Below are 25,677 nucleotides of genomic sequence, written 5' to 3'. Positions count from 1 at the left end.
AAAAGGAGTATTTTTTGATCCTGCAGTTCAAAAAGTCAGTGCAGCACACCGGCAAGGCTCTAATGGAAAACATAAAACACTGGAAACGGACAAAAATCAGATTATTACTCTTATTTTTCAGCCTTTTCTACAATAAGCCACAAGGGAATACCAAGAGCTCAAGTGATGGCCAAAAAAAATTAGATTTCTTTCTCTTAATTGCTCAGCAGTGATGTCAGAGCGGACATGACAAATGCTCCCATCCTTCATTTCTCTATCAGATAGCAGCGTACCCAAGGGCTGCTCGGCCAGCTTGCTGGGGGGCACACGTTGGGAGCAAAGAGCCCTTTGCAGGGGCAGCTCTGCCCGGTTGGCCATTGATGTGCAGGGCTCCAGGTGCCTTCCTCATAGCCAGGACCAACCCAGGTACACGGGCATTCCCCATGGTGGCCCATTCCCCATGGTGGCCCACTCCCCATGGAGGCCCACTCCCCATGGGAAAAGACAGGCTCATATGGGACCTTTGTTGGGCCCAACCAGCTGCGTCACATCAAGAAAGAGGAGTTGGGAAGGATTTTATTTAAGCTGTATTGAAACACTGCCCCATAGCCGTCTCGAAAGGGCAAGAAGCTTGGAACAAATTAAAAAAAAAAAAGAAAATGCCTTTGGAAGGATGCAGTCTATTTTAAATAACTTGCAAGAGCGGTAATATACAAGGATGGAAAAAAGAAAGCACTACAGCAGGCTAGGAACACTCCCAAAGGCACGCTTTTGGCATGGTAGAGAGGCTGAATTTAACAACAAATCAATGCACTATAAACAGGGGAAAAAAAAAAAAAAACCTAAAAACAAACAACACCCCACCCCCAAACACAGACACCTAACTACCCAAATAAAGGAGAGAAATGCACAACAGACCTCACAAAAGATCCATCTGGTGATTCAAACCTTTTTTTTTTTTTATGTATATGAATGAAATGTAAAAATGTAAACATGAAAAACAGAGCAAGAAAGTGAGACAAGGTCTCTGGGCCTCTTTGCATCCTAGCAGATAATATATTAAAGAGAATTTCCTCTCCCCTGTAATGAGATTAGCAATATTTACTGCGCTTCTCTAATATTTATAAGGTGTAATATGGCACAGAACGTCCTTTCCCAAACAGGATTTTGGAGCTGTTGGAGATGGGGAGAGCTCCTGAACAGCTTCGCTGCACTTTTTGGGGTCTGTTTCACACAAGATGCACAATTCCTATTTCCCTCTCCCATCACAATCAGCACCAGGGATCAGGGCACAAGGGAAGCACCCCCTTAAAAAAAAAAAAAAGACCCCAAAAGTAAAGGGAAGATGACAAAACAGGACATGGAAGGGCAGAAAGCCTTCCTCCCCCCCTCAAGATGTTACGCTGCATCTCGGGCAGCAAATGCAAATATCACGGAGTATTAAGAATCAAAACATCAGACTCATCAACTTCCACTCTCACACCCGTTACACTAAAAGGACAATCCTGCCGTGCTGGAACATGAATCCCACACACACACACACACTCATGCAAGCTGCCAGGCGTAGCATACACAGTGCAAAGCAGCGACCTACCAAAAACATGCAGAGCGTTCGCTTCAGATCAGTGCAAGAAGACCGTTTATTTTTTACAACAGCTCTTAGAATATATGACTGCTCAAGGCTTTATTTTGGGGGAAAGAAAAAAAAAAATAAAAGACAAAGAACTGATGGATCTTAAAAATAAGACCTGACTCGAGTGCAACCTCTCCTCCAGAGCCTCGTAAGGGTCACTGTGAATTAATTTCAACTTGATGTATGGTGAAAACTGTTAAACTGTAATGGTGGGAATCCACACAAACAGCCGGATAACTGAGTGCAGCACGATGTCAAAGCACGCTCCACATCTTCCCTCAACCACACAGAACTCCATGTTCCCATCTAATTGCCTTCACACCTGCCTGCCCGAAAGCAGCAGCTGCCCAGTTCCAGCTTTGCTTTGTATGACTACGTTAAAGCGAAGCATTAGCAGCCGTGGGACTCCTCACCCCATCGTGCAGAGGTACCCCAGCATCCTTTCACTCCACCAAACACGCACTCACATCCTGCTTGGATAACAGCTGAAGCCACCCGGCACTAACCCAGCCTTTGGCAGGGGAGTTTTACCATGAAGGGAAAGAAGAGCAGGGTTTGCTTGCCAATAATCCCAATTAGCACCGGGAGCCCACAGACTTCTCCTTAATTGGCACAGGCACAAGAGCCCAGAGTGAAGAGCTCTGTTTTCCACGGTCCCGTAGGTGAGGTTGTGGGGATGGAGCAGGCTCTGGGATCGGTACCAGGGCACACGGCCACAGCTCTCCTGCTGTCCTCCTCCACCCAAAGGCTGCTGTGGGACCCCTCGTTGACAAACCCCTCGTTAACCAAACACCTTCAGCAGCTCCAACCTGCGATCAGGGGAAGGCAGTAGCCAAGACCTTCGGCTACACGCTCCTTCATCTGCGTTTGCCTTCATTTATGTTTCCCTTCATCTGTTTTATGTAAGGAGGAAGCCATACCCCCTTCTCAGGGTTCATTTTGCTAAATTAGCTCTTCCAGTCCCCTCCTAAAAAAGATCCTCGTTCTCCTACTCAGCGCATAGTCCTCCTCTGTACTCGCCCCAGCTGAGATTCTTTTTTGCCTCTATATGCAGCAGACCAGAACCGTACATTGCATTCGAGATGAGATCTCACACCAGAGGCTTATATAATCCCATCGTACTTGTATAGCTACACTAGAAATACCTTGCTTTACATAGCTTGATGTTTTTTATCATATACTAGCTGATTAAAGCGTGATTAAAACCCTCCAACTCTTCACTCACTAATGAGCACCCACTTTACAGCACGTTTCTTTTTCTTTTTTTTATTAGCCCTCAAATAAATGACTTTTCACACCGACTGCTAAAGTTGATTTTCTGTCGCAGCTCTCAAGGTCACCCAGCTCCTCCTATAAGACACCTCAACGCCCATCAGCACCGATACCTGCCACCTCAAACCCAATGAGAGGGATGTGCAGCCGTTCCCCAGGAGAACGAGCCGCCCCAGGTGTGCAACCTCGGCTCATAAAGCTGCAGAGCCAGCAGCTGCACGCCAACCCCGCAGACCTTCCCCCTGTCTATGGGCCTGAGACATGGAAACGGCCTCAGGGAACGTTTGTGCATTACCCACAAACAGCTCTCAGCTGCCCTCCAAGTGGAAAGGAGGAGCAGAAGTAAAAGACTGGTTAGCAGAGTGGAAAGATAGATGATCACGGCTAACCCACCATTTGTCAATCCGGGGCTGTGCTGAAGACGGTGATTTCCTCGTCAACGCTTTATAAGCAAGGTCAGAGGGAACAGATACTTGGAGAAAAAAATTCAAGGCATCAGCAGAAGGACCCAGCCACCATCCTCAGATCCTGAAAAAGAAGAAGGGGTTGTTTGTGCAATTAATGGGCCCAGGATAACGTCCTCCGTGTCCGTCAGTGGCAGTGGCATTTACAGCTCCTAAGCATAAAGACTTGAGAAGGCAAATAGGAAATCAGGGCACTGCATGAACACACGAGGAAACAGTGCAAAATAAATAAATGCCAGTTTTGCTACCAGAGACCCTCTGCAGTACTGCCTGGATGCTCGGAGCTGTGCAGCAAATGCCAAGCTGTGAGCTGCAGCCAGGGAACACATAATTAATGTGATTAGGAGCACACAGAGCTAGCATGCTCTGCTGACTGAAAAGCCCAGTAGCATAATTACTGTTTTCTGTACTAGCTCTATGTCTGAACAAATCTCAAAGCCTGGTTAGTTTTAGACTGCTGTGTAAACGTCAATAAAAATCCCAGAAGTGCCAGCTCATCAGCATTCTCAGGCACAGAAATGGTGAAAATATCACTGCATTTCCATACCGTGAACATCAGGCAAAGAAGACTCCTTTCTTCAGTCTAACCTTAGAGTTAGTAATAAGGTAACGTCTCCCCCAAGTGAATGCTTATTATGAAAGCTAATTAATTGCTTTCCAGTAATGAGAAGTCTTTGGTGTTCAAAGAAAGCAAAATTCACTACACAGGAATTAAGCAGTGTTTATTCAAACAAAGCTCCCCCCCCATTGAAAGACCAGGTTTTGATTAACATCGTTACAAATAAAACCTAACAAACTGAACATACATACAGAACACATATAGGAAGGAAACGCGTGCTAAAAGCAGCCCAAAACCTATAGTACTAATTGAAGTGAAAACTAAAGCAATGCTTTGTAGTTGCCTAGATTTCCCTGGGGGATGGAGAGTCAATGCTTATCTGCCTTCCTCAGAAGAGACAATTTTGATTAATATCAGACCCATCTGACTCAGTCTATTAAACCCTGAAGGAAGGATATTCTTCAGATATAAAAGATATGTCTTTGATTAATAATTCTACCATATTGCCATTCCAAGCATTAACTGCATGGCACCTGTGGAAAGAAAAAGCCTTTGAATTCTACAGAAAATAACTAACTCGTGCTAATAGACCTGCTCTCCTTCGTCCAGATCTGAAGGCTGCATGACACCCTCCCTCCCATCCTCTGCAGAACAAGTCCAAGTGCCAAGGTTGTCACTATTTTCTTGCAAAGACGACACAATGGTTATGTAATTCAGGTTTATGTATAGCAAGAAAGCAGAGTTACTTCAGATTTTCTGAATGCTTTGTCTAAAGATACTGACAATCTGTCTAGAGGATCCTCTATTGTGCTGTCACAGTTTAACAGACCACAAGAGTCTACAGCATCATGGCCATCGGGTGCACTCTTAAGCTACCAGGGGCACATCTTCAGAGAAATGCATTAAATCACTCAGCCCACTACACTGGGCTACCATGCGTGGTGTAACTAATGCCAAATTGTCATACACAGAGCGGGGAAAAAGTCAATGTAACATCCTCTGAGTTTTTCCTGGAAGCCTGTAGCTTTGATCAAGCAGCACGAGCCTTTTCATCCTAGCTGAGCATTTCTCCTGATGCTCGCGATCAACCTCTTGCTGTATTCTCTGTAGTTTACAGGTTTGACGTCCAGTGCTGTAGCCTTAATACGAGATTCATCCTGTGAAGGAGAAAAAAAAATGGCATGCAGAAAGAATACTCGGTGCCCCGAGGCATTTGGTTCTAACCTCTCTGCCCTGGTAACTCACTGTTCGTGGTACCAGGATTAGCTGGGAGAGCAGACAACTCCCAGAGCAGCTACACTGCTTTCATTTGGATCGAGTCACGCTGGAGGAACCAGAGAGGAAATGGCTTTAAAGGCAGCAGATCATCCTCTGGTGCCCAGGATTGACAGTGGTTGCTGTAAGTCATTTGAAACTTCACCCCACAAAGGCGAGAGGAGGAAGCCATCTCCTATGGCAGCACTGTGGACGATACTTACGTTGTACGTCTCCAGTTTTACTCTGATCTTGAACTCATACGTGTTGAAATTTGCATTTTGAAAGACTTCTTCAAACGCCTGCTCGTTCTGTGAGGAGGACAAAGAACAGATACCAGCTGCACACACTCAAGCTGCTGGTAGTGCCACGACCCTTCGCAACAGCTTATCTTTTGCTTGCATTCACAAAATATACAAACTAACTCATTCATGCACACAGATCCCCAAATTTCACACACCAACACCACAGCTTAAAGCTTCTGAAAGTATAGTTCAAGGTGAAAAAAAGACTTTTAGAGATCTAAACAAAATAAGGCAGAATTTGCAGCGAGCCTGCAGCCAAACAGACAGAGCTAACTAATTCACTGTTAGTTGTCTTATCAGTCGTTCAATTTCTTATCCATTGAAGCTGTGTGCATCCTTCATATCCTGACTGACCCATTTAAACAATGATCTATAAAAGAGCGGATGCATGTTTTGAACATCTTTTATAGCCATTAGAAGGCCATGTCACATTTACAACATAAGCTACTTCTAATTGCCATACGAGCACTAAACATAATCATCATTTATTACAGACAATTTGTCAAAACAATAGAAAAATCAGACAAGTTGAAGACTGGAAAGTTTGTTGTTGTAAAAAACACGTTAAAATCTTTGCTGATGTTCCACAAAAATGCTGCAGCCCCACTGTGATACAGACGTGTCATTATTAATACATTCATCTACCAAACACACTCAATCCGTGCATCCAGGAGAAGGTGGAGCATCCCCTTCACTCTCATTCCAAGTGCTAAAGCTGCTGCTTTGAATGTGTGCAGTGCTATTTTACACCACATTGCGATTCTTCTAAGGTTTAGAAAGTGCAACAAATGAAAGCAAACAGAAGCAGCAAGCTGCAGACTGCAAAATTTTGACATATCCTTCCTGAATATTGAAAACCCTTTCCTGAGACCATCACACGGATTAGAGGATAAGGAAGGTCACTTTATCAAGGATTTGGCTTCCGTTTCCACTCCTGCCACAAGCTGTACCAGCCATTAGTGAGTGGAAAATGCTGCTAGCATACCAGTCACCGCCCCACAGTACTTTTTTGAGTAACAAGTGTGGTAGAAAAGGAGATTAAAGACCTGGCATGCACATGCTTCACACAGTCCCTGGCTGTACGTGGACTCAATAGACACTGTAAGCAGCAGAAAGATTTCCACTGACTTCACAGGGCACTGGATGAGGTCTGCAGAGAAAAACCACTAAGACGAGCTTACTGAAAACACATCAAGTACCAAATCTAAAGCTCGTAAAAGTGTCAAATCAAAAACAATTTCTCCCAGAACACAAAGCATTCCTGCTCAAGGGCTCGTTCCATATTATGCTCCATTTTCTATCTCTGGCCGTTTCCATTAGGCAGCTCTTCAAAAGACATTACATGTTTGTATTGTTGCATAGGATCTGCTGTCTCTCCTCCACTCTCTTTGGCATTAAAAGTGACTAAGAAGTTTTGTTTGAACTCTAGCAGAGATTAAGCATGACTGAACTAAGACAATATTGACAAGATAATAATGTCTGAAAATGGAAATTCAGAAGTACAGGCACACCTAATTAGAATGTCCTAGGAATACATCTTCCTACAGAACAGAGGTGTCCAGCCTGCAGGATGCCACAAAAACTTGTAGCATACAGACCACAAGCTTTGCATCACTTACAATCCAGAATAGAAGTGTGGGGTTATGGGGAAACTAGCCCTGCTTTACTGAAATGGCTCAGGACCACCAGGTTTACAGCCTCCTGGGATCCCAGAGCCAAGCAATGGGCTAACCAATGACTGGAACAACTGTGGAGCCCTTCTATCAGCCATGCCATAGCCTCAGCGTTGGAGCACAGCAGCATTCATAGGCAGTACAATAACTTAATGCATTTTCCACAGTATTAAAAAATATAAAACAAAGCCCCACAGATATTGTGTAGCAGTCAACTAAAAGCAAGAGGAGATTATTTTGGTGGGAAGAAAGGAAAACGCAGCAGAGAAGCACAGAGACAGAGCGAAGAAAATACTTTCTGTTAGCATTTAATGGCTTACAGCCATGTTAAAAACCATTCTAATCTGCCAAAGAAAGATTACTTAAGCATCTCTGCAAATGACCTATTTTAAAAGTCATGGTTTTTGTACTGCCCTCAAAGTTTCTGGTAATATGTGGTGAAAAAAGAGCCTTCAGAAATGGCCTGACAAGTCCAAAAAGCTTCCTGCCTACTTACAAAGATACATACAAAGTGTTCCGAAGCTTTTTGGTTTTGTAAACAATTTTTTGGAACACATGAGGGATAGCACTGCTCGTATTCATGCCTAGAACTGTTTTGTGCAGATCTTTCCAATCTAGGTACAATAAAACAGTCTGTCCTTTCTACTGCAGTCAGTGTGTTACAGCTGTCAGTCCTCTAAAGGTTGTAGTTCTATGGACAGGAAGACAGCTGTCCCTCAAGGTCCAGATGACAGGGACAAGCTGATCTTCAGTCTAACAGCCAAAAGAGCTCAGAGGTAGACAGACTGACTGTGGGAGCAAACTATGGGGGAAACCAGGCAAATCTCTGTTCTCCAGGCAGATGGCCTGTGGAAAATAATCCTGAGAAGAGTAAACAAGTCCCTGCCAAGAACTTCAGAATAGGGAGAAGCGATGATTTGTGAACTTGTAAAAGATTCTGAAGTCCAACATCTGGAGAAAGCCTTTGGTCACCAGACCCCTGAGTTGGCCTAACAGCTCAGAGCACGAGCAACATCAACTTCTTCTCAGATAAATCCCTTTTCTTGTCAGAAAATCCCTTCATTTCACATGAGCCTTTTGTATTTGTTTTAATAATGCTATTGATTTCTACCACAGCAACATGAACACAACCCAGTGCCCTTGCACAGAGTTATGAGTACAGCAGGTATGAGCACACAGGGATGAGACCATGCTCCCTGCTGCACCAACACTGGTTCTCCACAAGCAAACTGCCATCTTGCCCAAGTTATGCTTTAAGTCAACATCACAGGAATATTTCCTTACCGGGAGGATCACAGAAAGCAGGAAATCTGAGGTCTGCTCAACAGCAAGGTGTAAAACACAGACCCACTTCTCGGCATTTACTACAAATGTAATAAGGTAACTGACTGACCTTCTCCTTCAGCTCTCCCAGGAAAGTAGCACTTTGCCCAAGAATGAATTCTGCTGACTCTTGGAAGCAAGTCACCCACTGGTAATCTAGAGAGTCTGCAATGGTCACCTAAAAAAAACAAAACAAAACAAAACAAAACTCCACAACAACAAAAAAAAACAGAGTAATTCCATCCAGTTGTACTGTCTTCTTTGAGCAACAGATACAAGTGGTATTTATTTCAGAGCTCAAGAACCCTGTGCACTTTCCATCACTGAGGGTGGAAGATCCCAGGAGGCTGTAAACCTGGTGGTCCTGAGCCATTTCTGTAAACGACTTTAAACGTACAAGTCGTTTAAAGCACATTAATGTTGTCAGCACGTTGTATCACAAGAAGAGGCCAACAAGATCACTATGAAAAAAAACACTGATGGATATTCAGTTCCTTTTCCTCTATCACGGATGAGCTGCGAGCATGAATAGGTAGCCCAGAACAGTAACAGCCAAGGGTGACACCAGCAAGATTGAGACCTGCATTTATTTAGAACCTGGGCATAAATACCTGTGATGCCACGCTATGAGACAACTATCAAAACGTTCAAAAACAAGACAGAGCAATAAACAGATCAAGTACCAGCCTCACCCGTGAGGCTGCTTTGACAATTAGGAATGCAAAAATAGGAGACAAACTGTTCTTAAGGCCTTGATAACCTCAGTATCCCCTTTATATTCTAGGAGAGTGATTCTGCTACATTAAGTAGTTCATGTATTCCTAGAAGTTATCTGCTAGAAATTATTCAGAAGCAGTTTGTGTTTTAGTGAGACTGCAGGGATAGTTCTCTCTGCATGCCCACCTGGCACAGCATTTCTAAGAAGCAAATACAACTCAAATGTACAGTATAAAAACAGAAGAAGGTTCAATGCTTATGGGGTAAGCAGGCATCACAATAATAATCCTCACTGCCTTCCGAAGCAGGCTCCATTAAAGCCTGAGACAGAACAATACCTACAAAAGAAAACGTACTAAATATAGGTAGCAGCTGTAAAAGTGCAATTACTGCTCTCCAGAAATGCCATTTTACTTCAGTTTATCTTCACTACTGAAGAGGCGTAGGCCATCTGTACTCTGCACTGCATAGTACACTTGGAAACCAGAATCAACTGAGCTAGCATCAACTTTTTGGCAAAGAGAAAAGCTTTTAATTGGAGCGCTAGGAAAACAAACTGCTTCTCAGCTCAATGAAACATTCCTCACCCAGGTACAGACACGAGTCACTTCTAACCCACAGGCACCTTTGACAAACACAGCAGCCTAAAAGCCTCTCTTTCTCTCTCTCAAAAGCCTTCAAAGCTGCAGTGCCCACGGAGAGCAGGGAGAAGCCCTGCCTGCCCCTCACCAGCTCACTTACCAGCAGCATCATGCGGTACTTGAAGTTGGGGAACTCACGGTCGCACTTCTCACAACGATACAGTCCATTCTGTTGGTCTATCACTTTCTTATTGCAATCCTGAGAGGGACAGGCCTGGTACATGCAGTTCTCTTTGCGCAGATGTACTATTGTGCCCACACAGCTAAAATAATCCGCCTAGGAGAGTGAGTGTGCAACATTAGCCTCAAAATACTCAGTGTTTTCCAATTCTGAATTAACTACAAAGCAAGGCGTCCATACTTGGATATTTAGGATTAGGAAGCTTAACAGCTATGGATTATCGGGAAACTGTAAATCAACCCCTGTCGCAATCATTTCCAGGCTTCCATTATGTTAAACAAAGCCCCCAGAGCAAGATTATTCTGTGTTTCCATTGGGGGGAACTCCGATTGCTAGGTTTTCTTCAGATAAAGCACATTGGCTTCTCCATTGTGTCTGTTCAAATCTCTACTTTTTCACAGGATTAAGATTCTGCACTTTCCTCTGCTTCTTTTAGGAGTCGGTACAAAAAAACCAGAAAGCCTACTGTGTAGTATTACAGATAAGTGTTTGATTAAACTATAGCCCACAGAACAAAATACCCACTCACCACACTACAATCATCACCCTAATGGTTTAAGACCACAGCCAAGTCTTTCAACAGATGAACAGGGGTTAAGAACCACATGCAAGAAAGGCACCAGTAATTCAGCTATTTCCTGTGGAAGTTCTTTATCTAGATCAAAGTTTCTCTCTATCCTGAATGGCTTAGTACTAAAATTTTGGAGAAAAAAAAATAAAAAAAAACAATTATACGTTTTGAAAAATAGGTTGGAACAAGTCAAGAAGCATTTTAAGCCTAAGAATGCTAGAACACTAGACCTGGGTCTAACTTTTCTATTGAGCAAGTCTGCCTTGAAAACCCCTCCTCCAAATGCACCTGTTTGCCCTACAACACTTTGTGCTGTTCACATCAGCATCTTGGGGTGCTCTATTCATCACTATTTATCCAAGACTTAGAAATCTCTTGCACACATAGGATCATGTTGCAACATCAGCAAGGGACCTGGATTCAGTGCTTTGGTTTGTTTGGTTTTTGTTGTACACAGAGCAAGCACACACAGCCCAACAACTGCACTCTCCCAATAGGCAGAACAGCAAGGTTTTCTTCCCCCCCCACCTCGAACACACAAGGCTTGCAGTCAGCTGCCATGCCTTACCTTATCTCCTTGTCCCAACCTCTCCGATTTGGCTTCATACAAAGTTTTCCAGTTGGTATTCACCCCTGATGCCGACCCACCTCTCACATCAGAGATGGAGGCACATTCCAGAAGCTGTCCCTCAGAGTCAAACCTGGAACCACAAAGATGCACTGCTATTTTTGGATGGCAGTCCAGCTTATCATAAACTTACGTTTAGTTTCATGTACTTAATACATGAAGGATTTTTTTTTCCTTAGAAATCAATGATTGCAAAGGAAACAATTACAGTAATTTGTGCATACTGCAAACAAAAATAGCATTTCAGAATAAGTTAATACTCTGACTTAATTAGCATAGTATTTTATAAACCCACAAAAGGAGGGCAGCTTTGTTCTATATAACTGCAATTTGTTTGCCAGCTAGTGGTCAAACCACGCACTGCATGCTTCTTAAAGGCAGTCAGATAACAAGATTTAAGGGCATCAAGATATTTCCATAATTAAAATTAAATTACACGGTACCATTATCTTTGCAGCAGCTTCAAAAGGAAAAGCAAATAGCATTGAAGAAATTATGCCTCCTGTGTTAAAATAAGAAAGCACTCCTCTTCTGAAAAAGGTTGTACTATCATCCCATTCAGCGTCTTTTGTGATTTGAGAAACGCCAATAGAACTCAAAAACAGAATGTAATTAAAATGTGACAGCAATAGCTAAGACCCACAATCAATTTCATCTTCAACAACCCTCTGAAGTATAGAAGCAGCTCTGCTCAATCTGAATAATGGAGAACGCCAACAAATATTTTATGCATGTTTAAAGGATTGAGGCAGAATGAGAGCCCAGGATTCACAAGAAGTGATGCTGTAGGGACTTCACCCCATTAGCACACACACCAAATCTCACTGTGTTAGTAGCTGTAGCAGATAATTTAGCAACTACCTACGCTAGAAGCAGCAACGAAGCACTGAGAAGTCACTTGGTTTTCCTGACAAAAATAAAAGTGTTATTTCACTAATTGAAAATATCTGTTAAGGAATAGACACTAAGAAGTCGACACGGTTCCTGCAGTTCACATTAACAGAGGACAGAACAAAACTCTGTCCTCTCTGTTAATCAGAAAATAGAGTTGGTCAAAAGCCTGATTTCATGCAGTCTTCCAAGACTTTGGGTCAGCATGAGCTACACTATTTTATTTCTTCCAACATCTGACATGGAATTCCAAGTTTTCAAACTGAACAGTGCTTTCAAGGAAGAGAAGTTTCTACAAGCCTGGAACCCACACCCTAGGCTCCCCTTCTTCAGTGCTCTACAGACTGCTCAAATGTAGATAAATAGAATAAAACAAATATTCAGGAGAAACGAATCAACACAAACACACAGTCATACCATCCTCGGAGCTTGAAAGCCTCTGGGCTATCAGGGTTGACAACCACTGTGCTCGATGACATGACAGACAGGCTTCTACCACCAAAATCAGAGACCCGGGCTCCTTTGATGGCTATCACAGGTTGTCTGGAACCATCAAACTTCTCAGCCTGCACGTGTGGAAAAAGCAAACAAAAAAACAAACAAAAGAGAGCATTTGTAAGCATGCTACAGTATACTTGTAGTCATAGTTCACAGATGATGACAGAAGACCAAACCCAAGTCAGACCATCTTAGTGTAGTTGGAAGGTATGATTTTAGACAGCAGCACTGGGAGTTTAGGAAAGGCAGCTAACAGTTTTATAATCCTAACACCCCATTTCTTGGGGAACCAAAGAATCCTACCAGTGCAGCAGCTGTGCACCTCCAGTTTAAAGAAAAGGGACTGATCATCTCCATTAAGAGTTTTAAACAAGGATTTTAGAAAGGGAGATGGGCTATGGGAACAAAGGTTTCTCCAAGCAGGAGTTACTTGGTCAAATTAGTCTCTATGGGACATCAAATGACTCACTTGGCTTGACTGAGCCAATCGTGTCTCTTCACCTACAGCTTAAGCAGCACAGGTATGCTGACCAAACACTTTCCTTAGCTTTCTATTTTCTGTTTTTAATCTCATAAAGCTGCTTTAATGCTGTTCAGTTGCTATCAGTTTGTTATCCAACTAAAGTCTGACACTAACAAAGAATCTCTTGGCACTAGAGAGGTTTTGAAAGGTATAGATTTCCTGGACACCACACCACTTAACAAGCAAGGAAAGGATCATGTGCTTATGGACCACAAATGAGCTGGAGTTAGCAAAAGCACTTGCTGTATCCATGAGATACAAAAAGAACACACATCTTGACAGATAAGGCAATGAGTTATTGGGGAAATATGGATTCTAAAGCTAGGTGTGCCAGCTGCAAGCAATAAGTCACTTCCCCTTAATGCTTACATTACCTTTACTCTACAACAAAGCAAACATTTAACTTTCTAAAATACAGATCCCTGATCTGACAGTTACACAAGATGTTTGTAACTGGTAACCTCTCCAGTAACAAGCTGGTTCAACCCCATAACTTTATGATACTGAGCCTCAGTTTACTTTGTTTACATCAGCAGATGGTTAACAATGTACAGCCACCTACAGTATCAGAGCACTTGATCATTTAGCCACGAGGCACCACTGCCAGGCTGGCAGGATGACTCCCATTTTATAGACCAGAACATAAAACTCAAAGTATCTACCTTGGAAAAGAAAGCAGTTTGTTATCAAGATAAAGGAGCAGTTCACAGTAACTACACAAACTTTCCATTCCCAAAGCTCTGACATTTTAAACTCTTAATCTGAAATACAGCCTTTCAAACCCCTAGTTAAGCAGCAATTTATTCAGGGTAACAAGTACCCTACCCTAAGAATAAAACTCCTCACAAACAAGACATCTGTAGCCATCGGGCTTCTCCATGATCAAACCCCAACTCATATTCTTTTCTAAACCAGAAACCTGTTATCTACAGTCTTTGTGCCTGAGACATCATGTCTGCAGTTGTTCAGAACACATTAGTCAGATCATGTCAGCAGTCTGTCAGAAAAAGGTTACGAACATCACACCTGAATGAAACCAGTCTTTCACCTCCTTTCTACCCCTGATCCTCCAACACCTAGGAGTCTGTCTCAGTACTATGCCCATCTTAGATGACAACGGTGTGTATTTCTTTACACAAAGAAACCTTTGCTTAGGAACAGGTAAGAGAGCACATACCTCATTTCCCCATAGCGTAGCTGTCACCAGTTTCCCTGATGTATCCATCAGATGCACATTCCTCTTCGATACCTCCCTATTGTTAGCTTTCACTACAATTTTAGTGACATCTTCATAGCTCTTACAAATTCCAATTACATCTGAAAAAGAGTTACAATTTAGTTAGTCGCTCAAGGGTCACAGTTGGGGAATACAATACCACAAGAGAAGAATTCATTCCTAGTGTCAGATTTTTACCTTGTAATATCCCAGCTCCCTATTCAAATCAAATCTGATATGGAAATTAAGTGTATTATGGCAGGAGTGCTCCACTACAGAATTCTTCAGTGCTTTAATTTTGTTGACGAATTCATTAAGATATTCATGAATGCAAGCCTCACCACATTAAAGAGATCAAGGCATCACAATCTCTTTTTCCCCTCACATTCTGCCAAAGGACTTCAGCCCTGATTCCTGCTGTGCTTAAACATACCCTTGCTGGTTAAGCAGAAGGCTCTCGGGCACATGGCTTCAAAATGACTAACACAAAGAAGCAACTGGCTAGTGCTCTTGCTGCAGCCCCCTAGACCAGAAGCTGCAACTTGAACAAGTTTTGGAGGCTGAACTAGATGACCTCCAGAGGTCCCTTCCAATCCAAACCATGCTGTGATTCCTGTGAAGTCGGCAAGTTTTGGCAGCAAGAGCTAATGCAATGCCCTCTGCACTCCCTAATAAAACCTATTTTGAACATCATAGGTCTACCTTTAAAATTCCTAGCTGAATGCCTCTGAATCACATGCATCTTGTGCCTGTGAAACCTGAGCTCCCTCGCCCCCACCCAAGCCTCTGATTTTTCCGGAGTACTCTGCCCAACAAATTACAGAAAAACAAACCTCCAATACTTCACAAAGCAAGCCAAAACAGTCATGCAACTTGGACTCGGATGCAATGCACTATGCCAAAATCACTACGAGATAATTAGATAGTGAAAGCAAGCAAGACCATGGAAGGTATGAAACGCACACGTGCTGGGCAAGGACACTTTTCTTTCAACCCTTTTCTGTGGAAAACAATGATTGTAAGACAATAAACAAGTAGATTTACTGTCTTTTGCTTGAAGCACAGTTTGCAGAGAAATCAGTATATATTGTTAGCAGAAGAGGATAAAGACACCTTAACCATAAAATTGCCTAAGGCATTTTTAACAGCAACCACCACAAGCTAAATCCACCCAAAAGTTCCCCTCCTATTGCTCACTGCCTCCCCAGCATTCACAATACTAAAATAAAGTTTCAAAGTCTGATAGCATGTCATTTCACTACTCAGACTGACCGACAATTGAGTCTTTGGGTGTGTTCTCCAAGTCAGAGATGGATACAAAATCAAACTGAACAGATGGAAGATGCTGGGCATCATCACAGGGCACAACCGAAGTCTCATTAGTGAATGTAATCTCATAATCATTCTTAACAGCTGTATATTGCTTGTTAGCAGTCTTCAAATTGCCTTTGGTAAAATAATATACCTAGAGGAGAAAGCAATGAAACAGAGGATATTATCAGAAGTCAGACAGAGAAAATAGATTGTGTTCACCTTTAAAAATCCTTGCTATGCTGAAGTGCCTCTTTTCTAGCTCATGTCAGACCATGAAAGCACAACGCTACCGTACCTTGTTCAGTTCAATGAGAGGAAAGAACTTGTCTGCTTGATCATTGAATGCTGTAGCTCTAATCTCACCCTGCAGGAGAACACGAGAGGCAGTCAGAACTGAAATTCAGCATAAGTAAATAAACTACATTAAGAAATCCCTAACAGTGTTTAGTGGCATCAGTTCTATAGACAGCATGTGCTGCCAGACACCTGAGAAACAGATAACACTCTCCTTACATTTACAGTTATGACATATTCCACACCTGACCATCAATTCTCAGATTCAATCTCATTAGCATCCCTAGAGCTCCAGAATTACTGTCCCACAGACAGCACTGAACTCTTGAAACTAGCATTAGTTGATACTACAGGAAAGAAAAGTTTGAACAGATCACCTAGCTCCACAAGTTAGCAAGCAGTATCTTGAGCTAAGTCCTGCTCATAAACAATGTCAAGTCCTTAAGTAATTATTAATAACAACTATAAATTCCCTAATTTTTTTGTTTTTACATTTGACTACTAAGAGCATGCAGAGAAAACAAATGGCTGATGACAACATGTTACATTATTAACCTCACATTTTATACTAAATATAATCTTGCAGAATCTTGTTTGTTTTCACGACAGAAGGAGGTAATTCGATAAGAGGTTTGACAAACTGCAAGTTTAGTTGGATTAACCAGATACCATTCCCCAAACAAACCACAGATGAAATTTTCAAGAATTACAATAATTTATAGCCTGATTTCCTCACGAAAATGAAAGCTTATAACTTGGAGGCTACGCTCCTTTCACTCCTTGTTTTGTACCGTGTATCTAAGAAAGGGTGAGAGCTCATTCTCAATCTAAAGGAAATGATGACAAACAAAGTATTAGGTTGTCTGTTTCCCTAAACAACCATATTTTGAAGCTGCAGAAATTGAGTCACACACTACAGACTTTGATGAAAAATAATCAGCAACGCCATACATTTAAGACTTCATTCTGGATAAGGACTGGATCAATGATGTTCGAGTTAATGAATACAGAATATGAACTTCAGTCATAATAATAAAAAAAGCCACATTTTCTATAACACGCTTTATTTCTTCTATTCTGTCTTTATGAAGGGTTCATCAGCATCTGGCATCCATTCTCTTTTTCTCAATACAGAACACTTACGCTCTCATCAACCAGCTCTATAGAGAAGAGCTTCCCTTCACCACGGGAATTGCTCCATGTGCGGATCTGCCCTTTTTGGGTAACACGAGCACAAATGGTCCACCTGAAATTGTGCAAGAAATAAGAGCTGTTCCATATCCTCTTTTATTTATATATCTATTTTTTTTATTATTATTTTTAGAAGACATTGAATTTACCAACCTTTGGAACTGGAATGACACTATTTAAAAAGCCACAATTTTTTCCACTGCACCTCAGCAATTCTAACCTGCCTTTCTGCTGCTATTTTAATGTCCTCGACCATTAAAGGCAGAAAGTTATATAGAAAGCAACAACAAAGCCAATCATAAAACATCCAGTAGGACACAGCAGCAAACAATCTTTCTGCAGAGCAGCACGCCTCAAATCTTTCACTCTTCTAGGGTAGATTTCTCATACAACAGCTTGCCTGTTCTGAAAATCCATGCTAGAACTCAAGAGCCCAATTATACGATTTGCATTTAAACTTAGGTAATCAAATCACTCTGCATAATTTAAAAACTGTCATTCACAAAATAATTACATCCTCAAGCTTCTTCAACAAAACAGTAGCCACAGTGAATAGCTTACCGAGACGTTCTGTCATTACCTTACCAGAAAGATCACTTTAGGAAAAAAGGTGAGTCAAACTGCCTCTCAACTAAAATATTTAAAAGCTATCAAGCTCAGCAGGGTAACTTCACCAAGTTTTCAGATTTTCAAAGTGCTGATAAAACAAAACCTGCACTGCTATTTCTGTAGGTTTTATGATTTTGTTGCCCTGTTCTTCTGTACCTCTCCCCTATGTCAAGAGATAAAGATCAAACTTAATAAAGAATGATTCAAGAGATTCATACATCTCTGTAAATATGATGAAGCCAGAAATACCTGGCAAACCATTATAACTCACTTAGATTGGTATGGATTCAAGCTGGCAATGGGCACTACTTTGGACTGCGTTCCCCCTGGTGTCTTCACTGAGCTGGGAGCACTGGCTTTACTAAACTGGTTTGAGGGAGCGTGGTACTTTGGAGCAGCAGAACCTTTCAAAAAGAGAAAATAAAACAAACACAACAAAGCACAGAGCATTTCAGCCATGCAGACAAAATGCAGGTTAAGATCAACTCATTCAACGTGCCATAATATAAAAGTTTGTTGAATCACTCCTACTCTTGGTCACACCAGTTTTCCAGGCTGCAAACGAGGCTCACTCAGACTTTAAAAGCACACAGAGTGAAGACGAAGATGTGGTCAGAGTCAATCTGGTGGCAAACAACCACTTGCCAGTAAATATGGCACACTACATTTTGAATCTACACTTGAACCAACAAGTAAGGAGTGGTACCCAACAATCAAAGCACCTCCTGATGTAAGGCAATACTACTAGTTCTAAACAGAACCTCGTTGACGTCTAGATGTAGGACTTTTTTCCTCCCTGTCCTTAAAGCTGATGATAACTTGTCTTCTGCTGGAATAGCAAGTGTCGAAATTTTACAATTTCAAAACACCAAAATCATTCCTAAACACCAGGGTGAAATCAGCACCAAGGGTTGGATTTCGATAACCTCATCGCTTTAAAAATAAGCCTACAGGTTGCTTGCCTTTTTCAGCATCTTGCTATTTAAAATCTTGATCAAAACATGTCCTGCACCACATAAGCTGTTTGGCCTCAATAGCTCAGCACTGACAACAAAACTTTCAGCCAGCTACAAATTGTAGCTGACTTGGGTGCCCACAGAGCACCTTTTCAAGACTGCAAAATTGCATCAGAGTAGATGTTCAGTTCATGCTGCTTTGTCAGAGCTGTTTCCTATTTGTTTTACCTGGGGAAGGGAGGGAAATGAGGCAGATTTTTTTATTTTTAAGATTCAAATGACAGTGGCCTCTTGAGACAACTCATCTCTTCAAGCTGCAAGTTTGTCTGATGTCGTTTCTCTGCAATATTATTATGGAAAGGGCCTTTTTCTTTTTTTTTTTTAATTTTTTTATTTTAAGTTTTTGCTGTGCACAAATAGAAAGAGAAATCCCACCCAGGATTATTCTTACCTGCTACTGACAAATTGCCATTCTGTTGCTGTGGCTTGTTGGGTGCTGTGTTGGCTGTTGGAGCTGAAGAACGTTGCTGTCCCTGCCCTGGTAATCAAATTGAAAGGAACCATTTAGGACAGCATGGAGCAGAGTAATTAAAAACCACCCTTCAGCATTTTCAGGAAATTAGGTTTGCATGAAAACAAGATTTTAAACACAGAACACATGCTAAAACTCAGGTGTTAAAGGACACAGCAGCAGTAAGCTATCTGTTAAACAATATTAACATGGAGGAATTTCAGTCAGATCTCTTTCCTCAAGCAACTGCTTTCTACTTAAGAAGAATTCAGCGTTGACAGTTATTTAAAAGGACAGCACTGAAGTAATCCTGACAACTTCTCAGTTCTTATAGGCTTCTATTGCTCTGACAGGTAGTTTCTGCTACTATCTAACAGACAGCATTTAAAAAAAAAAAAAAGTAGGGAGAACTTAAAATTCAGAGAGGCCAAAAAACCAGTGGGTGAAGTCAAACCTGTAGTTATAGAAAACAGTTGCTACATTTTGTTTCCAAAACATGAAGAAGTGATGGGAGGTGATGGGTGTTCTTGGGATACAATGGCACACTGCATAAGGAGCATGCTACAGTGAGTACATCTTGTGTATTTTTTAGGCTACAGGGCTTTTACTTGGATTGTATCTGTAATAAACTACAAGAGAAAGTACAGTGACATACGTAGAAAAACATTACACTACAGAAATAATCCATAGGTCAAAAACTGGAGTAAGTTTACAAGAACAATTATTTTCCCAACATATTTTGCCTCTGTCAGTCAATACCCAACACCATTGTCTCTTAGGACACAGCCACCACTTCAGCCACCAGTTTGCAGGAGATCCTTGGCCAAGGTAGGCAAAGCCTCTCTGATCTGGGGGTGTGGAAAGTGGAAAAGGGAGACTGAATCCATAAGCACTGCAAGGAACAAAGCAGAGAATCCCAGAACAGAATGGCAAGAATTATAGCGCAGAAGGACACTACTACCCTGGTAAAGCACAACCTGATGCTGCTTGCTCTACACAGGTTGTAACTCTGGTTACTTTTAATCCAGAGCAAGGTAACAGCACAAAACCACCTTGCTCCTCTCATCCCAGCAGAGACAGAAGTCTCCCTAGCAACAGTGTGACGTCAAACAGCAACGTGCACTTACTGCAGAATCCACTAGATGGAGAAACCAGAGTTCCCCCTCCTTCAGCTGCCTCACTTCCTCAAAGGACTGAGTCAGTGCTCAACCCCAAATTCATTGCGAGTAAGAGAAGAGGAAAAAGACACCACTTCAGAGGAAATATGCCTGGCCAGGGAAAGAAGTTACAAGAACAGAAGTGCGCAAATGAAGGAAACCCAACACTAAAAACACCTCATCACTTTTCTGCTATATAGATTGGCTTCATAGAACCCAAGACTTTGGCTACACAGCCCAGTCTAATGTGGAAGCTGTAATCCCAGCAATCTGTTATCAAGAGGCCCTGCTATGTCCCTGTCCCAGGGCTGAGCTGCAGCACGAATGGAGGAAGTAGGAAGAGATGCACTTTGAAAGGACACACACCAAAAAGCAATAGTGGAAAGAGCAGGAAGAAAAGCAAATGTATAAGTATACAAGCATTTCAACACTGAAAGATTAATGACAGAAATTAAATATAAGTAGCAAGTAATTGTTACAGTAAGAATGAAGTCCAACATCAGAGCAGTTTCAATGAGATTAATGACAGTAATAACATTACCACGTAGCTTTGTGCAAAGAACTAAATTGCTCCATCTTAATTTTCAATACTATAATGAAAAGCTGCCTGAGAAGTTTTTATGGTATGTATCAAGAAGATTGCATCTCCAGCTTCCTCGTTAGGCAGATTAACCACCTACTGCTCAACTGCAAAGTGGCCAAAAGCCACTTTGGAGATTTCCTCACTGCCTGGGTCCTTCTGGGGTAGGAAAGAATATTATTTAATCCTAGGTCTGGCAACTTGAGATCAGTATTTAAAGTAAGACTTGTTTTCTGTAACTGAAATATTATTTAATGTTAAAAACAAACAAACAAGCCCTAACACCATCACTGTGTGTATTCTGTGTTGGTGTTAAAACAGAGCATATCCTGCAGCAAATTTGGCATCTCTTAACCATCTATATTTGAGGCCTTCGTTGCTGAGTACTCCTGTGTGTCAAAGCGAAGAACAGAACTTTCACCAAAATATCTTTAATTTTACCAGAATTTCTACTCTTAAAGATGTATTTTTGGCTCAGTTCTGTAAGACAGAAGATTCTCTGTTGTTTCTAAGCAACAATACGACAAGAACAGCAGAGTTCACAAGAAACGTGCTCCTGTATCACACAGGCAAGTGATACGAGGAAGACAATACAGTCTGCTCAAAAGGTGTTCCAAACATCTTGGTCTCTACAGCAACTGTGAGATTAAGCCATAAAATCTGAGATGTCAACACATTTTTTAAACAGCAATTAGCTAAGTAACTATCAGAGGAACAAAGGATTCTTTAGGCTCATTTAACAAATGCATCTCTAATTCCCCAGGAAAAAGAAAAGTTGATGAAGAAAGATGTCTTGGCAACAAAGTCTTATTTCTACTTCAGTTAGCAAAGCAGATCTTAAACCAGAATTGCAGTATGTACCTCCATTTGTCCAAAATATCATACAGAAATTGCTGTCACTACTGTGTGGTTCCTTAACAGTAAAAACAAATTGATTCATTTCCACCAGGAGAAAGACAAACGGAAAAATTCCCTGAAAAAAAAAAAAAGCTATTTGCTGTTGAATTTCAGCCATTATCCGTACGTGTGCCAACAACAGAGAAGCTCAAATATTTTCTTTAAGCATTTATTATCCTCCTTCTTGTCAGGAAAGAAAACTCCAAGAAGGGAGCATACATCTGAACATCTCAGGGGAAAAAAAAATACATTATTTTGAAACAAAAAAAAGAAAAAAGAAAAAAAGACATTTGCCTGAGAATTCATTTAGCACGTGAAAATGAAGAACACAGTTATTCACACAACATAAAACTAACAATTCACAGTAGGTCAGACCAAGGGCCATCCAGCACATCATTTTTCAGATGGCAGGTACAGGTACTCAGGACAACCTGCATGCTGGCCATGTTTTCATAACCATAAATCACTTATCTACTTTGGGCAATTTCAGTTTCAGTGCTTCCATTCATGCAGAGGATGTATCGTTATGTTTAACAGCCTTTAATGGATTTTTTTTTTTTTTTTTGCATGTAATTGCTTTTTGAACCTGTGCCAGTTTTTGGCACCTACCTCATGTAGCAACGTGTTCTATAATTTAGCTGTGTGCTGTCTGGGAGGTGCAGTACAGCCTTTGTTTTAGAGCTGTTAGTTGATAATATGAGAACTGAAGAGTATCAAATGGATGTAGAAAAGAAAGAGATTAATCATTCTTTACTCATCCCCTCTGTGCCATCTTACAGTTTTATAGATCACTATTATGTCTTCTTCCAGACATTCTCTTTCCAGATAGAAGAAATCCTACCTTCCTTGGTTACTCGCTATAAAGAGATACAGAACAGCTTTCACATGCTCACTGGATCTCTACATAAAGCCCACTAACACATAATACAAACCTGTCAATGCTAACACAAAGCACAGACACTTCTCAATACTCCTTAGAGATGGAAGCTTCAGCCAAGATGCAGAGCTTACAAAAATATGAACAAACCATACTTTGTGTCACACAGACAGCAAGGATTTTCAAGATGGGAACATTTCTGTTCCAAGCATAAGGGAGTCGCACATGCTTGACTGCTTCTTTTTAAATGAGAAGAAAGAAACAGATAGCTGAGAGAGTGTGATAAGAGGCAGCCTGCTCACAAGAGGTTTTTGTTTATAGAGGATACTCACCTTCGTTGTAAGGCACTGGGTTGCCAACAGTCCCACCAACCATATCAGCAGTTTTCAGGACATCTAAATCCATCAGTATAACCACTCTCCTACAAACACAAAATAGACAGTAATAAAGACTCACTCCCTCTGTAAGTCTATCAGGCTCTGAGTATCCTCTCCGTGCAGATATGAGAACCATCCACTAGGGGCTGATTCTTTGTACAAGGGAATATGGAAAACAAAGCTCTCCACTATCAATTTAACCTTCTCCTGTTGTACAAGTAGATTTGAAAAAGTATCCCATTTCACCAAGGACACTGACAGCAGGCTGAATGGGCACACAGAAATGCCTTGAAACAACAGTGTTCTAAAAGAATTAAAACCATGCCAAATTTCTTAAGAGAATCCACTCTGCCTCAAAAGTTGTTGTATTTCCTATACAAAAACATGGAATAAAAAAAAACAGATTCAGAAGTTCAGATCGTGTTCTCCCACACATACATCATTTGTAGTCAATCACTTCTCTCAGATCACTTCTCGTTTTACAGTACCTACCTCAATTCTCTCAAAGTCTCACAAAAGATCAAAGATTTCACACCACGTAACCTTCACTGCTTCTTTTCCACAGCAGGTAGTTTTAAGTGAATTGAAACAAAGCAGTACAATTTGAAGTATTCCACCTGGAGGCCTTCAATTACTGAATTACTTTCTGCAAGTGCTTACGCTGTGTGCTTTCCTTCCTGCACTTATTATTTTCAGAAATGCCTAATCAAAAAGATTTGGCCTTCACTTAGTCCCACAGGACAGAGCATCCATTAGCACAGCTGCCTTTGTGTAGAATCACACTTAAATGCATGTACCTTCCATCTTTCAAGCTGTTGACAATGAATCTGTTAACCTGGCAAATACAGTGTGCTGATAAACGTTCCTCTTCCACAAGGGGGTTCAGCTGTGTTGCCAGCATGAATGCTACAGGGACAGAAGAACATTAAAGACATTAACACATGCTGGTATTAAAGGGACTGCCCAGTCCCAGTCCACAAGCATTACATTAGATCTACAACTGGCTCAGTTAATTAGCACATAGAAAACAGAGTAACAGCTAATTTATGTTCAGGGTTACAACTTATTATGTTGTATTCGTTCCCCAAATTTCCAAGAGTGCAATGACTGATCTCATCAGTGTTTATATATATTGAAAGTGTGCAAGCTAAATGGGACCAGGCTTTGTGTAGTGGTGTGAAGCAACAGGACAAGGGCAAAAGGCAAAAACTGGAAAGGAGCACAGGAAGTTCCATACAAACACACAAAAGAACTTCTTTACTGAAGGTGCCAGAGCAATGGAACAGGCTGCCCAGGGAGGTGGTGCAGTCTTCTCATCTGGAGGCATTCAAGAACCACCTGGACATTTTCTTGTTCAACCTACTGTCAGGAAACTGCTTTAGGAGGTAGGATCTCCAGAGATCCCTTCCAACCCCTGTGATTCATAGAACGGTTTGGGTTGGATGGGACTTTTAAGATCATCTAGTTCCAACCCCTGTGCAATATACAGAGACATGTCCCACTAGACCAGGCTGCTCAAAGTCCTACCCAGCCTGGCCTGGAACACCTCCAAGGAGGGAGCATCCACAGCCTCTCTGGGCAACCAGTGCCTCACCACCTTCACAGTAAAGAATTTCTTTCTAATATCTAATCTACACAATATGATTTCATGATCATATTCTAACATCAGAAGACGACTGAGCTAGATTACTCTAAAAATCAGTGCTACAAAACCACACCTATGATTGCCTGAGCGTTACAACGCAGCTGCACACTTCAGGCAGAGCCTGTGCTCCCCATACACACCCTACTTTCTTCAGCACTGGCTTGATTGCTATGGAACCTGACATTACACTGAAGCTGTAGCACTGTTGGATCACCACACTTACAAACCCCTCATACTCACAGGAGAGCGTGTTCACCCCATCACTCATCAGCACTCGGTACCGAGGAGGCCCATTTCCTGTGGCGATAGCCCGTGTGTTCTGTGGGGAAACACCAGCTCGTCACTTCTCCTTAATTCCCCAAGCCCTTCAAAACCACACATCGATGCCTTTAGCAACCCCAATACTCACAATAACTTGCAGCACGGGCTTGCAGACGTTCTCTCCCTGCATTATGGCCTGGAAAAGAGAAAAAGAGCCTGAGAACGGTGCCACGCTGCGCTCTGAGACCGAACTCTGAGGGGAAACGGCCCCCCTCCCCCCTCCCGGCCCTCCTCCGCAAGCCCAGACATGACGCAGTCCTCGTGTTCCCCCCTCAACCTTTACACCCCGGACCCATTCCGGCTCCCCCCGCCTTCAGGGCCCCTCACCGCGATGGCGCCTTCGCTCAGACGCCCGCTCATGGCTGCGATCCGCTCCGCTCTCACGCTCCTCCGCTGCTGCCGCCAAATCCTCCCGCCGCCCCGAGCCGCGCTCCTCCTTCCGGCGCGTCTCTAACGTCACGCCGCGCGCGCGCGCACAGTCGCGCTCCTATTGGCTGCCCGGTCGCCGTACGGCGGAAGTGCCTTAAGTGAACGCCGTGCTGCCCCACTGGGCGCCGCCATTAGAAAGTAGAACGGGGAGCGGTCCATGGCGCTACCGGTGGAGGAGTGGCGGCGGAGCG

The 25,677-nt window shown here is 42.2% G+C and overlaps 1 protein-coding gene across 1 annotated transcript; it reads right to left on the bottom strand.

Annotated features, from left to right (window-relative positions):
• Window positions 1-4,049: 4,049 nt before the first annotated feature.
• On the bottom strand, window positions 4,050-25,533 carry RPA1 (replication protein A1). The gene is made up of 17 exons (XM_010721720.3): window positions 25,385-25,533; window positions 25,146-25,193; window positions 24,977-25,055; window positions 23,889-23,997; window positions 23,047-23,135; window positions 19,144-19,230; window positions 18,008-18,140; window positions 17,080-17,182; window positions 15,938-16,006; window positions 15,601-15,793; window positions 14,290-14,429; window positions 12,509-12,657; window positions 11,141-11,273; window positions 9,921-10,097; window positions 8,533-8,640; window positions 5,386-5,472; window positions 4,050-5,064 (listed from the first exon to the last, which is right to left on the bottom strand). Exons 1-17 carry the CDS (start codon window positions 25,415-25,417, stop codon window positions 4,957-4,959), a joined length of 1,845 nt encoding a protein of 614 aa, XP_010720022.1. The 5' UTR covers window positions 25,418-25,533; the 3' UTR covers window positions 4,050-4,956.
• Window positions 25,534-25,677: the final 144 nt, after the last annotated feature.

The sequence above is a fragment of the Meleagris gallopavo genome, chromosome 21 (genome assembly GCF_000146605.3).
Source record: "Meleagris gallopavo isolate NT-WF06-2002-E0010 breed Aviagen turkey brand Nicholas breeding stock chromosome 21, Turkey_5.1, whole genome shotgun sequence".
NCBI classification, from domain to species: Eukaryota; Metazoa; Chordata; class Aves; order Galliformes; family Phasianidae; genus Meleagris; species Meleagris gallopavo.
Note: the sequence above shows the minus strand (reverse complement) of the source record. Positions and strands in the feature narration are given on the sequence as shown.

Bases quoted from the DNA above. Each gene is read 5' to 3' on its own strand.
- RPA1 (XM_010721720.3), bottom strand. From the start codon at position 25,417: ATGAGCGGGCGTCTGAGCGAAGGCGCCATCGCG. The intron at 5,473-8,532 runs GTCAGTCAGTTA...TCCTCCTCACAG, and splicing joins TGGGAGAGCTGAAGGAGAAG to AACGAGCAGGCGTTTGAAGA. The intron at 5,065-5,385 runs GTAAGTATCGTC...TCTCCTTCACAG, and splicing joins TAAAACTGGAGACGTACAAC to GATGAATCTCGTATTAAGGC.